This window comes from Sebastes umbrosus, chromosome 7 (genome assembly GCF_015220745.1).
Source record: "Sebastes umbrosus isolate fSebUmb1 chromosome 7, fSebUmb1.pri, whole genome shotgun sequence".
Taxonomy (NCBI): domain Eukaryota; kingdom Metazoa; phylum Chordata; class Actinopteri; order Perciformes; family Sebastidae; genus Sebastes; species Sebastes umbrosus.
Genome location: NC_051275.1, coordinates 14,949,003 through 14,964,245, shown reverse-complemented (window position 1 = coordinate 14,964,245; position 15,243 = coordinate 14,949,003). Strand labels below are relative to the sequence as shown.

Sequence of the window (15,243 nt, the reverse complement as noted above, 5' to 3'; positions counted from 1 at the left end):
GATAATGTACTGTAAACAAATCCATCGGCCTTGGTCCTGTGGCTGATAAACAATCTAATCTAATAAGAACATCACCAATATTTTAGCCAACAGAGCCCAAGAGTCTATGTTTTATATATATATATATATACACCTATTTTTCCACTACTTGTGTACATAACAGTCCTGTCTATTCCTAATCATTGTTCGCAATCATTTCTTGGACAATATATGTCTAACAAAAGTAGTTATCGAGACAGAACCTAGCTACATGTAAGCGCAAAGTTGCAACTACGTTTTCTCACGGGGATCCTCTTCGAGGCACAGCCTCAGTATCAGGTAAACGGCACCAACATTAAGGCTCTCATCTAGTCAGCTCATATTGTACTTTCATTTTTCATTTTTATTGTACGATCACCTTTTATTTTCAAGTAGATAGTGGAACAACTAAATGGATTGTGGTTGAGAATCTCAGGCTAAAATGTGTAGTGATCAGTAAAACTACATCAATTCTAAATTTCAACCAGAGTAGAGAAGCTAAAAAGGGGCTACTGTCATATATAAAGGTGATGTTCTCCGCTATCTGTGACAGTTTGACAGTTTTGAAATCTCATAGGTAAGAGAAAATATTACGAATCAGATCAATCTTATTTACTCTAAACAGTTTCCTTCTTTATGTTTATCATAACCACCCATCATCATTTGCTGCACTACACCAAAAATAACACATTTAATTCAGTGACTGCCTGCACTTACTGAGTTGTGTAGACTAATACGCTGCTTCCCTGCAAATGCAACTGAAGTTCCCAACGGCTAGATTTAATGTCTTCTGGCCAATTTGTATTCAGCTTTTAAAAAGACGTTGATTACCCACTGAGAGACCAACATAAGAAGAGTAAAGAGTGTGGATGGAAGTGTGTACTTTTTAAAATTAGTGGCTATGTGGAGGAGTTGGCACATCAATAGACGTTTTACAAAGATTGAGATACAAATTGCCAGCTTTTGCATATACCCGCTGAGAGACACCCATGGTCTCCATCAGTGACAGCAAAGCAGCAAGCTTTAAGAGATGCCTTTCTGTCAATACTTAAAGATATGGAAAATTCACAGTCTAGCACCTTGTTATTTGTCCCATTTGTTAGACCGTCAGTTATCATCAGTTCATCTTTTTACTTTGAATCAGTCTTCCTTTATATCACGTCTGAGTCGCCTCGTTTCCTCTTTTCCTCTCCTCTTACTGCATCCATCTCAGACTCCATCCTCTATCGTATATAATTCACTTTAGATTGCTGCACCCTCTCATCTCCTGTCACTCTCTGCTCACTCAGTCTGCACACCTCAAGTGCCTCTCTCCCCAGCTTTGTCCATTTTTTTTCCAAGCGCGTGGTCTCAGATCATTCCCATCTACTACTGTTTATCTCCTGTCCTTCAAAATAAATCCATTTCCTGTGGTATTCATTTATCCCATACAGTTTCCTTATCCATCTGAATGTTGCCCATCCATCAAGTAATAATGTCGAAGGTTTTCATTTAAATAAATGTCTGTTAAAGCGTAAGTAGGCGAGATTATATCGCTATATCGCTATATCGTGACAGTAGTACATGAAACAAGTAACCTGAAAAAAATCATGTGCCTCCGGTGCTCCTAACGGCATCTGCAAGATTTCACATACCGAAGGAAAACAAGCAGTGAGAGCTGATCTGAGGTCCGCTGTCCAGCTGCCGTCTATGAGAGCCGGCTGTCAATCACTCGCAAACTCCGACCAAACGGTCAAACTAGGCAGCGCTAATCAAATATGGATCAATATTCTGTTACGTTAATGCCTATTTCTCGGCTCAAATGTTTTCAGAATCATCTCGTAGTGTACGGTTTAGCTGTAAAGTGAGAAAGTTTGTGACGCTGCCACCATTGTGAAATCTGGTGAAAGAACGCCAAGTTCCGGTCATATGACCGGAGCACAGCCAATAGCAACGCTCTCTCAATGAAATGACCTGTGATTGGTCAAAGTCTCCCGTCACGGGCTAGATTTTTTAAAGCCTGAAAACAGAGTCATGAGGAGGGGCAGAAGTCTAGTTATCTCTCAGAACACTTGAATTACAATATGCTGAAAGGTTATTATGGAATTTTTGCCCAATGATGCCAAAAATATACTGCCTACTGCCACTTTAAGTAACTATCGCTGAATGAGGTAACACAATGGTGACTGGGCCAATGGCTCGCTGATGAAAGCCCTTGCATTTGCAGTATTACAAACTGGGTTTCTGTGGCGACATTTCTGGGAAAATCACAAGCTGCGCACAGTTAGTGACACGTTTTCCATCACCCAGCAGTGGTTGGTCCGCCAAAGAAGGTGGGGGCGGAGCTAACGCAACAGACTTGCTCTTCAACTCACTTGTGTGTGAAGTGGCGTACTGTTTTTTTCTGGCCTCTGCGAGTAGGGATTTCACGAAAACCAATACTTTGGTACCAAGTAGATGAATAAATTCTGAATTCTGACGATATGTGGTTTTCAGTACCGTCGGGGTTCAAGTCTAACGTCGTCCAGGGGACAATAGAAAATGTGTTTGGGACGCAGTGAACTCACTATCGCCCTATTTATTCCCTGATAATGATATATTGCGAACGACAAATCTGTGTTGAAATCTGCAGGATGAGAGCTAGTTAACGTTAGCTGTTAGCAGCTGGTAAGCAGCACAGTCCTGCACGGAGCTCACCGCTTACGTTAACTAGCTCCCATCCTGCCGATTTCAACACGGGAGGTGCCATTGAATGAGTAAAAATGAGTATTATTGGGCAAAGGTAAATTCTAACGTTATGATGTGTTCAAGTGTAATCTTGTAAAATGTAGTTTTTGGCAAGAAACTTGAATAAATACAGTTGATTCAAGGATGTGTTTTCACAGCAATATAAAACGGATAATAGAGAGGGAATTATGAGCTGTCTAACTTCTTAACAAGAACCAGTATGCAAACGGTAATAAAGGAGTGCATGTTGAAGTACATGGTATTTATTTTCTTACTGTGGTATCAAATTGGTATTGAGAATCGTGGAATTTCACTGGCATTTCGTATTGACTACTACATTTCTGGTATCATGACCTCCCTATTTGCCCGTGTTGAGAGTAAACGGTTACAATGTACAAACAAACACAGAAAAGACCGATGACTACGGACGAAGAAACTTCAAAAACAAGTGCAAATCCAAAGGACTGTCAACTAACTGCCGCCACACAGGCGACACTGTTTGGATCTCTGGGAAGTCAAATCCAAAAGCACACCTGCAATTACCGCTTATCGCCATAGATGCCACCAAAGAGAACGAAACAGAGGGATATGTTCTCGATACAGGGATCATTGCAGATGCAGTTCATATCAAATATAAATGAATGGCATCAATGGAATGAAAAAGACCATTAACGCTTTTGCAATGGAAATTCATCGCACCTATGGAACATCAGGGCTCTTTATCCTCAGTATTTATCTATGATTACATGGGGTTTAGCCATTTTATCATGAGCATAAACGTTTTAAGAACAGCAGTTAAACAAAAAGAGTTTATCAGCAACCCAAACAATAGTGACTCTACTCTTCAGAGCATTTCATTTAATGCAACATACTATGTTTGAAGAGACTTCCTTACCTCTGCAGGCGGATTTGGTAACCACAAGAATTTCCATTCCCGACACTTTCTGCCCTCTCTGCTGCTACACGTTCTGCTACCTGAGAAGAGGAAGCACGCACGCACAAAAACATTTAAGAACACAATCAGCATTGTGAAAGAATAGCCATCTAATTGACATGACGTGCAGGAAATGACATATGCAATGCATCCACATCTATCCACTGTACGCACAAAGCAACGCACAATCCGGTCAGACCTGAAAGCCCAACAGAGTACATACCGAGATGGCACTGATGCGTCGAGGCTGCGTGCAGACCACGCGACACAATGAGCCCACGCCTCTGTTGATGTAGTCGTCTAGGATGAACTGGGTGACCTGGGTGGTCTTTCCACACCCCGTTTCCCCACTCACCACCAGGACACGGTTTGAGTTGATCAGCTCAACCAGCTCCTGAGGGCAGAAAGATAGAAGCAAGTGAGAGAGGAAGCATAATGAGATGAGGAAGAGAAACAGGGTGATGATAGAGGATACAATTTAATTCTGCAGAATAAACAATGATGAGTGTTTGCTTTCAGAGTGTGTGAAATCAAAAAACATACCTCTCTTTTGCCATAAGATGGTAGTTTTTCCCTGAATTTCTGAAAACAAAAAAATGAGCAAACATATTAATGAAATTAAGTGCAGATATTCTATCTTTATAACTTGATAATGGGTGCAGTCTACATATCAAAACATCTCTTAGTTAATTCTTATAATCACAGATTCTGTGTAGCGGTTTGGCAACAATTCAGTAATTCCTCGAAATTCACTCAGTGGAATAATATGACATGACAATATTGTGACACTGTGACTAATCTGCCATGCAAAGTCATTTTGAAAACTTAACATTATTTTGCATATCTAAGGGATATTATGATAGTATTCCTGTTATTACTGAGATATTAATTCACCATATTGCCCAGCCTTATTCTGTTATTCCTTATTCTCCCCCACAGAAATCATCATGCAACTTTTTTTTTTAAAAATGATATGCATCTTATCTAAAAAGAATCAATTAGGTTGGACATCACCTTAGCTTTTACCGCTGTGTATATAAAGCGTGATGCTCACCAGCATTTCTTTGTACTTATAATCGGATTTCTTGCTCTGCAGATCTCTCTTTAAGCGGTCATCCAGTGATTCGTCTCTGACTACTTCCTGATATAAGTACTCCAGGTCCTTGTCTTTCCTTCTCAGTTTCTCTTTCTCCTCCTTCTCCTCCTCCTCGTCCTGCTGCTGCTGCTGCTGTTCGTCTTCATCCCACGCGTCCGGAGTCTCATCTTTAACGACTGCTGCAGAAAAGTAACTAAACAAAGACATCATAGTGTGTAAATATCCATAATATACCACCAGACTATATTGGTTGTTCTGTGATTGTGGAGCGGAGCACCATCACATATTAAACTATATTTTTGGAGTAGGGGGTCTGATTTGTTTTGCAAAAAATTACCGTTGTGATTTGTGAGTTGCTTTCTTCTGGCCTGGAGTAACTTCTTCCTCCTCTTCGTCAGATTTCAACTCCATCTTCAGTTTATCTTCTTCAGGCGCATCCCCATCAAAGAAACTGCATGCACAAATTAAGAGTCTGGATTGTATCTAGCTTTCCCATTTTCTTGATGGTAAGGTCGAAATTACACTGTACAAGTGACAAACGGAATAGCTACGCAAGCTGTTCTTACCAATGACCACTGCTACTGGCAGCTGTCCGCCTGCTGTCAGACGTAGAGGCTCTTGCATCCCTGCCTTCCCTCCATGGACCGGGCTGATCATTTTGGACAGAGTTAAGCAGCTTGGTGATGTGCTGCTCTCTGGCCTCATCCATCCCGACCACCGCCCGCTGCGCACACACACATGAAAAGGGGAAAGTTCAGCTGTAACCTTGCAGTTAAAAACGATGAAATCCATGTAACAACGATACAAATTGTTTAGTTATTTTTGCATTTCAATGCTACAAAACTTCTGTTGCAGATTCTGTGCTATATAAATAAAGTTTGTTTGCTTCAGAGGTTGAAACCAAGGTTGCTTTCCAAATCGCATACTTTTTCTTTTTACTTTTAAGCTGCCCTTAAAAAGTATGTGCTGTTGCATGCAGTGCACGCACACATACTACATTGTCTTAACATTGCATCTTGAACTTTGACCCTCACTAGACAGAGGATTGTGGGTCAGAATAGCCAGAAAAGCATGCTGGCTTGCATACTGCAAAATACAGTAGGGACACCCTGGTATTTTTGGCATACTGCTTTTGACATACCATGTATTGGGACATACTAAATCCTTTTTTCTCTCATACTATTTAGTATTAGATCATCAGAAAAAATGAATTCAGTTTTATGACTCAAAGCTGAAAAACATTCAGGTAAAGTGTCTATTGTTTAGACCAGGGGTCAGCAACCTGCGGCTCCGGAGCCACATCCAGCTCTTTAGCCCCTCTGCAGTGGCTCCCCTGTGGATTTTTAGAAATGGAAATGAATAACTGTTTTTTGTTTACATTTTAATTTTTTTTTATCATTGTTGTAGGTCTATGGTACGACGGAGTATTAGGGCCACATTGAGGAAAAAAAAAAAATCTGAGATTTCGAGAATAAAGTCATAGGTTTACGAGATAAAATACGTAATATTATGAAAATAGAATCATAGGTTTACGAGAAAAAAAAGTAATAATATGAGAATGAAGTCATACGTTTAAGAGAAAAAAAGATGTAGTATTTTGAGAATAAAGTAATAATATTATAAAGTAGTAATTTTACGTGTTATTTTCTTTTTTTCTCGTAAAGTTATGACTTTCTTCTCATAATATTACAACTTTTTTTTCTCGTAAAGTTATGACTTTATTCTTGTAATATTACGACTTTTTTCTCATAAAGTTATGACTTTATTCTCATAATATTACGACTTTTTACTCGTAAAGTTATGACTTTATTCTCGTAATATTACGACTTTTTTTCTCGTAAAGTTGTGACTTTATTCTCGTAATATTACGACTTTTTTCTCGTAAAGTTATGACTTTATTCTCGTAATATTACGACTTTTTTTCTCGTAAAGTTGTGACTTTATTCTCGTAATATTACGACTTTTTTTCTCGTAAAGTTATGACTTTATTCTCGTAATATTATGACTTTATTCTCGTAATATTACGACTTTTTTTCTCGTAATATTAAGACTTTATTCTGGATATCTTAGATTTTTTTACCCTCAATGTGGCCCTAATACTCCATAGTACATTTGCATTTTGACCCTCACTGCATTAGACTTATATACTATATACTTAGACTATAAACTGTGTTACCTTCATCACAATGATCAAATGTTTTGCGGCTCCAGACAGAATTTCTTTTTCTTTTTTGCCTAAAATGTCTCTTTTGATAGTAAAGGTTGCTGACCCCTGGTTTAGGTCATCGTCTACCCACTAAACTGATCAGGAGACAAGATGTGTCAGGATCTGAGTGGCCACTTATCTACAAGACTTTGGAATGAACCATTTTCCAATTAAATCTCCTCACACTTTGCAGTTGACACCTGAGGGCAGGTGTTAATAACTAAGTGAGGAAGGCACTGTCACCTTTCAGACTCGTATGTGCTGAAGGTCCTGATCTCTGTTTCTAACAGACTGCTCAACACTATTACATGTGCAACAAGCATGCAAACAAAACAACATCCATACCGATCTGCGGTCATTCTGCTTCTTCCTCACGGCTCCATATCTTGCATACCACAGACCGATCTCACGACCCTTCAGGTGAGGAGGAGGACGGTCCCGTTGTCCTCCTCCTCCTCCTCCTCCTCGGTCCTGGTCAGAGTCCTCTCTGTGTCCTCTCGATCCTCCTCCTCCTCCTCTGTCCCATCTCTCTCTGCTTCCATCTCTGTAGCCTCCACCTCCTCCTCGACCTCCTCCTCTTCTGCCTCCTCTTCCTCCTCGACCTCCATATCCATAACTCATAACGTCACCTTTAACCCGCGTCAGAGACCAGCGTTGGTCAGAATAACCAGTAACCAGTAGCTAAGCAACGCTGTCTAGTCGCTAATGGTAACGTAGCTAAACGTTGCACATGTATATGTATTGTGGTGGATTTATGGAACAAAGACTGAAGTTAAACATGCGAGGCTGCACCTACGTTGCTACCGACAGCTAATTCCTTGATAGCTAACGCTACATGTACATTTAAAGTGTTGAATCACTAGTTTTAACTCATATAAAACATCAACAACATGCAGATGCTTTCTGGTTTCCATCCGGCATGTCGCACAGAAATGATGTCAGAGTTTATTCAGCAGCGCTCCGTGTCTGTGATTGGTTGTTCGAGTTCATGTGTAGATGTGGTGGTTTTTTACTCAGACTCGTGTCTCTGATGTTAAATATCTCCTCAATCCACAAACAAAACGTTGCTATAACTCCTTAATATATATATAAATATATATATTTATATTATATATATAAATATATATATTTTATATATTATATATATATATATATAATATATAAAATTATATATATATATTTTATATATTATATATACTATATATAATTATATCAATTATATTATATATATAAATATATATATATGTTATATATTATATATATATAATATATAAAATGATATTATATATATATAATATATAAAATGATATTATATATATAAATATATATATATATAATATATAAAATATATATATTTATATATATATAATATAATATTTTATATATATATATTTTATATATATATTTATATATATATTAAGGAGGTATAGCAACATTTTGTTTGTGGATTGAGGAGATATTTAACATCAAAGACACAATATTCCAATATATTATATATATATACATATATATATATATATATATAAACTGGAAAAACAAAGTTCGGAAACTTGTGTTTGGTCAATTATTTCTCTGTTGTTACAATGCTAATTGGCATTGTATTTTACATCGTTGGAAAGCCTGTTTATTTACCTTCGCAATGATGTCCAACTTGTAAGGATCATGCATTTGTGGGATGAGCAGCACAGCTGATTATGTGGGTAGCGCCCAAGAAAAATTTGCCAAAATGCTCTGTCAATGGTAAACAGTGTATTCTTATAAGGCTACCAGGAAGCCTGCAACGACTGCCCTTCACCATCAGGCCCGTTAGCGCTGGTGTCGACAACACAGACAATGGAACCTGAACATGTGTGGGAATGTCATGTTCAGTGATGAGTCCAGGCTCGATGTGATTGATGCCGGGCAAAGCTGTGGGCCGTTTCCAATCGGTCCTGTAACTGGCTGGCATATTCTGGCCCAGCCATGGCGTCCGGTGCATCGGGCGGTCGACCATAGGCCAGCTCGGGTGGCGTTCTTAGCTCCCTGCCCAACATCAACAATGCAGGAGTACAGCCGGTGGATTGAGGATGAGGGGTATCTGCAGGTCCCAATCACCCTGGTCTGGGGCAGTGGTGAGGACCAGCTGGGCACTCAAGGTCCGCATGAACCGTTCCACTAATCCGTCGCTTTGTGGGTGAAGCGGGGTGGTCCTTGTCTTCTGGATGCCGAGCTGGCTACACATCGCAGTGAACACCTGTGATTCAAAGTTCCGCCCTTGGTCTGAGTGGAGCTGTGAGGGCGTTACAAAGCGGCTGAACATTCCTTGCGCCAAGGCCTTAGCCACGGTCGCCGCCTCTTGGTCAGGAAGGGGGTAGGCTTCGGGCCACTTTGTAAAGTAGTCAATGGCGACTAGCACGTACCGGTTCCCTCTACTGGTACGGGGTAGTGGTCCCAACACATCGAAAGACCTTGGGGGCCTTTATGGGCAGTACAGGCATCGCAGCGGCGGCAGTAGTCCTCAACATCCCTCCTGCTCTGGCCCCAATAGAATGTCTGTCTCAGCCGTCTCAATGTCTTTGTCACTCCAAAGTGACCAACTCCAGGGGATCCATGATGCATCTCAAGAACTCCCTTGTGGAGATTTTTGGGTACAACCACTTGCCATCGTGGCTCTCCGGTGGCGGGCTCACGCCAGCACCTCTTCAGGACTCCTTCCTGCAGTTCCACTCCAGGCCATTGAGACCAGAGTCCTCTGACAGTGGCAGACTGGGCAACCACATCATCCCAGGGTGGCCGGATGTCTTTTTCCAGCCACGTTATGACCATTTCAAGATCAGGGTCCTCGAGCTGCAGTTCTCTCCACCCTCTCTCATTGTCGGGTAACAGAGCCCGACAGATCACCTTTCCAGTGTGTAGGTTTGCCGCTTCACGTTCTTCGGCCTGGTTCCAGTGGTGACAGCCCGGGGCACACGGTTGACGGGAGAGACTGTCTGCATTTGTGTGGCTTTCACCAGCTCTGTGCTGTATGGTGAACTGAAAGGCCTGGAGTTGTTCGATCTATCTGGCTACTTGCCCTTCCGGCTCTTTGAATGACATGAGCCACTTCAAGGCAGCGTGGTCCGTACGGATGGTGAACGGAAGACCACAGAGGATGTGTTTGAAATGGTTCACTGCGTCAACCACCGCTAAGAGTTCTCTGCGAGTGACACAGTAGTTCTTCTCTGGCTTATCGAGGGTGCGACTATGGTAAGCAACAACACGCTCGCCCTCCGGGGTCAGCTGCGAGAGTACAGCGCCAAGGCCTGTGTCGCTGGCGTCCGTGTCAAGGATAAATGGCAGCTCTGGGTCGGGTGCAACCAGCAGCGGGTCTTTGCATAAGGCCTGCTTCAGCTGGTGGAAGGCCGCATCTTGATCTGGTCCCCACTTGTAGGGTGTGTCCTTGCGCAGTAAGTTGAACATGGGCGCAGCCACAGTAGAGAATCCAGCCACAAACCGCCTGTAGTAGGACGCTAATCCTAAGAAGGATCTCAGCCGGTGGACATCAGTGGGGGTAGGCCAGTCTCGGACAGCCGCCACCTTGTCAGGCTCTGTCATAATGCCAGCTCCACTGACTCTGTGACCCAGAAAGGAGACCTCCCGCTGCAGAAAGCTGCACTTCCCGGGATGAAGCTTCAGGCCCGCACACTTGATCCGCTCCAGTACCTCTCCTAGGCTCTTGAGTGCAGAATCAAAACTGGGCCCATGGACAAGGAGATCATCAAGGTAGACGAGGCAGCGCTCGGGGGGCACACCAACAAGGACCTTTTCCATCAGCCTCTCGAATGTTGCTGGGGCGTTGCACAGCCCGAACGGCATGGTGGTGAACTGCCACAGGCCACGTCCCATGGTAAAGGCGGTCTTGGCCTTGTCCTCTGGAGCCATGGCCACCTGCCAATATCCACTCCGGAGGTCCAACGACGAAAACCATGCTGAGCCAGCCACATAGTCCAGAGACTCATCTATCCGCGGCAGTGGATAGGAGTCCTTCACTGTTTTGTCATTCAGGGGTCGGAAGTCGACACAAAACCTCAATTTCCCATCCTTCCTAGGGGCCATAACGACTGGTGACACCCACGGACTTTCTGATGGCTCGATAATGCCAGCATCCTTCATCTCTTGTAGCATCTGGTTCGCTGCAGCTTGGCGGGCATAGGGAAGTCGCCTAGGCCGCTGGCGGATTGGCTGTGCATCCCCAGTATTGTCGACACCTGTCTGGGGTGAGGCTCGAAACCCTCTATGAGGATGTCTTCCACTGCCAGTGCTTTCTCTAGAGCTGCTTCCAGGGTCTGAGGGTCAGCCAGCCGGACCTGTTGCCGTAATGGGAGGGGTAGAAGGCCACGAATGAATGCCTCCTTGGTTAGCACCAAGTGTGTTGCATCATCAAAATCAGGGAATCCTCTTTGGGCGAGGTAGCGCAGCTCTGCCGCAAACACTCCCAGCTTTTCTCCAGGTGCCCGCACTCGTTCGTTGAACCTCTGCCGCATCACAACTGCGGGGGTGGTGTTCCCAAAGCGTCTCTCCAGGGCCCTAGATATAGCTTGAGGGTTCTCCAGGTCGGCCGCAGTCACATCCGGGGGTAGTTTTTGAACCCGGAACGTCAACAGGAACATTAGCGTCACGGATGTTAGCAACAGTAGCATACTCATCCTTAGCTCTGACAGTTTTGGTACGGGCTTGGTTGGTGCCCACATATGCATTATTTGTGTTAGCCGGGTTAGCATGGCTCTCTGACTCAAGAGGACTAGTCACACAACTCTTTGGTTCTCCTCCCATCCTGGACATAAAGCTGCCTCTAGAATTATTCAGGAAATGTCCAAAAGCACGCTCCATTGCAATGCTCATTCTCTGCATAAAGCCATCCTCAATTGTAGCTGTAATGTCTTTCTCTAACTCTGGGATAGACTTTGGTTGGCCACTCCTTTTACCTTCGGGAGCTGTTAGAGTGGTGACGTCATCGCTTTCTGATTGGCCGATGCGCGGTCTGCGCGCGGCTGCATTGTTTACATCTGCTCCTCCAGAGCATGGTCCGGCGTTTGCGGCCAACTGGAACGGACTTCCGGTTTTCCATCACAGCAGGGACGTCAGTCAGCAGTGTAGCGAGCGGTGAGTGAGTTATTTTCACCACTTTTCTCCTTACAACCGGGCCATCATCTGTTGGCTCTCTCATTGGTGTTTCTGGGGGGGTGTATGCGGCATAGAAGTCCGACTTTTCAATCTGTTCAGCCATCTCGTTCCTCCGGTGGTGGCTAGCGGTGGTAGCCAGCTCTCGTGCGGGGAGTGCGGGCGTGGGGAATCCCACTTCTGACACCAGTGTAGCGCTCGCGGCTCCGTAGCACGGCTGGCTAGCTAGCTAAATGATGAGGACAAGGTGGCTGAAGTTTAACCGGAGAACCGGGTTTTATTACCCTGTGATACAGGCCAACCCCGGGGTTGGAAGAGTGCCCAAAACAACAAAAGGCTGGTAGCCGAAACTAGCTAATCAGCTAAACTGGCCTTAACAGCCCCCTCCCCTCTTAATGAACCTGACCTATCCAGCTTAACTAGGGCGACATCTCCCCCCCATGAACTCCCCAAGTGTCTCTCTTATGTTAGTCCTGCAGGGTCACTACAATATAAAAGTAAAACTTTTGCAATTTTGTTAATAGTCTGTTTATTGTCAATACTGTATATACTGCTCCTATTTTTATACTTCCCTCTATTTAAATGGTTCATATTTTGTTACACTTTGTTTAGCTCTTTGTTTTACTGTGTTAGCTGATGCATCTTGTTTTTTGCACTATCCCCTTTGCTGCTGTACACTGCAAATGTCCCCACTGCAGGACTAATAAAGGAATATCTTATCATATCTTAACTATAACCTTGATGACAGATAATTTAATAACAAGATCATTAGTGCTGCTGTGATTGTGGGCTCGCTCTGTTAGAAGACGGTAGTTGATGCAATATAGTCTACTTTTAAGTTGGCATTATTAAAATTAGAGCCAAATGTTTAGCATTGTCTTTTCCTTCAAAAAGAAAGGATCTCCAATGACACTAATTATGTACTGACTCTCTTAATTAGAGGTTTGTCATTGATCACATATATCTTTTATTGATAGGGATCATTATCTTGAAACATTTTTGGCTAGGTTCAGTTGTTTTTTGTTGTTGTATTTTTCACATTGTATAACACATAGTCAATGTAACAAATGTTCAAATTCTTGGTAGTATCACATCAATCTTTATTATTTATGCAGGACAGAAAGGTGGAATATCTTGTAAACAATAAAGCGTTGCTCTCAAAATATTGTTTACTAAAAAATGCACTTTATAAGTCATCTCCTGCATTTAAAGTGATTGAAAACTAATTTTCTTAGAAACATACTTTGATTAGTTCCCAGTATACTCTGTTTATTATATGGTATTTTCATATTTTATTTTCTCTTCATTTAACAGGGATTTTCTGTCAGGCATGTTTCATTTTATTATGACACCATATCTGTTTGGTTTCTATAGACCATCAGACAAAAAAAAGAGACCTCTGGCTATTTAGGATTACTGGATTGGAAAAATGTATTTATTAAAAAACGTCCCACAGCTCTAAAAATCCACACCAGGGTATACAGTATATATGCCCAGACAGAGACGGTCAGAGCTGTAACTGCTGTATAAGCGGCTCATCCTGCTCCCAGCTCATCGGAACATCAGGGAATGACCTCTTGTCTGGGCCTTAAAGGTTACAGCCAGATGAAAAAGATCTACCATGACTGCTAGACTGTATCACCTTAGGGCTCTGGCTCTGTTGTGTATTGTTGGCATTGTGGTGAATATCATCAGCAGATTCAAAGCATTACCTCACATTTAAAAAGTCTGCAGCTTTTCAGTTAAACTGTAATCTGTTCTAAAATAGGATGGTAATTTATCTACTCAAATTATGCGTTTAATAAACAATAGCAATCTATCACCCTCTAACTGAAAATGCACTGGCAACAATAACAATAACAACAATTAGTAAAACACTGCCTCTCTACATGACTTGCTTCAGGCTGAATGTCTTTAATAAACCATCTCTTAGTCTGAAAACAATATAGCAATACAATCAGCAGGTAACAGGCTCCTTTTCAGTCAATAATTGGTTCTGCATTGTTCTTGTTTCTGAATTTTATGGTGGCTAGTAATTACGCTATTTTCTCATTTCTGCTCTTCACCCTTCACTGACTCTGTTTGTTTTTGAATATTCACACTTATAGCCAATAACAAATTGGATTGTACTCAACATTATCTGGTTTTAAATTAGCTGGAATGAGTGAAAGATGTGTTCGTTCCCCTCTCTCTCCCTTTCCTTCTGCGTTTGTCTTGTTAAATAAAAGCAATATATGCCCAATTAGTGCCATGCAGCATGTGGCAGAGACAAGAGAATAGAGAGAGGAATGAAAGATGTGAGTGTCATTCATGGGGTTTTTATACATGACGCCCATGAGAGGTTGCAGAGTACATCCCGCCCTCGAGCTCAACGTCGCTGTCATGAAATATCACGCATCACCACTTTTAAATCAACTTCTCTCCTTCACACACAGCAACGATACATTCGAGGTTGTGAAACGATCGATTTTTTAACCTGTGAAATGAAAAATTGTGCAGCATGTCCACATTCACGGTGTCATGAACCATTTTTTGTAATTAGGGAAATGCAGCTGCCCACACAGATACAGTGGAAGCCGATCATTTCCGGGTGATATTAATTACTTTATTGTCATTTTTGTGTGAAAGATATACGCCTAGTTTATGTGAAATTTGTGTTCCAATCTGCATCTTGAGGAGTTTGTTTTCATCCGCTGTCTCACATTAAATCCATATCTGGCTCTGTTTGACAGAAATATATTCAGTCTTGTCTTTGAGCAGTTGAAAAATAAAAATAAATCAACTGTCATCAGCTAAACTTTGTTTGAATTAGCAGCGACTCTCACGGTTTCATTCTTTTGAAATGTGTGAAGCACAATCAATATCTCAGCTGGTGACACTGACGGGAACAGGATTAAAAATGAGCTAAGAGAGTAAGCAAGGCAGGAAAATAGTGAGAAACTAGGGGATGAAAGTATAGAGGAACATGCTGAGAATGAAGCTGAGATTCGTGAGGAGGGGGATAAAAGGCTATCAGAGGAAAAGGACTGCTCGGTATGCTCTAAACCCCCCTCCCCCTCTCCGCACAGATTCTTCTGCACACCTTGTTGTCATACCCTCAGGGCTACACCTCCGATGCATACAAATGACCTCTGACCGTAATGA

The 15,243-nt window shown here is 42.3% G+C and overlaps 1 protein-coding gene and 1 pseudogene across 1 annotated transcript in view; both read right to left on the bottom strand.

Moving 5' to 3' along the window:
• The window catches only part of dhx36 (DEAH (Asp-Glu-Ala-His) box polypeptide 36), a 29,195-nt gene extending 21,271 nt beyond the window's left edge, over window positions 1-7,924 (bottom strand). Inside the window, exons 1-7 of the mRNA XM_037774916.1 lie at window positions 7,306-7,924; window positions 5,321-5,478; window positions 5,092-5,205; window positions 4,713-4,947; window positions 4,202-4,240; window positions 3,882-4,052; window positions 3,620-3,699 (exon numbers count right to left, since the gene is read on the bottom strand). Of these exons, the coding sequence (XP_037630844.1) occupies window positions 3,620-3,699; window positions 3,882-4,052; window positions 4,202-4,240; window positions 4,713-4,947; window positions 5,092-5,205; window positions 5,321-5,478; window positions 7,306-7,581 (1,073 nt within the window). The 5' untranslated portion in view covers window positions 7,582-7,924. The remainder of the gene's footprint in view (window positions 1-3,619; window positions 3,700-3,881; window positions 4,053-4,201; window positions 4,241-4,712; window positions 4,948-5,091; window positions 5,206-5,320; window positions 5,479-7,305) is intronic.
• A 901-nt stretch (window positions 7,925-8,825) lies between these two features.
• LOC119491603 lies at window positions 8,826-11,588 on the bottom strand (annotated as a pseudogene).
• Window positions 11,589-15,243: the final 3,655 nt, after the last annotated feature.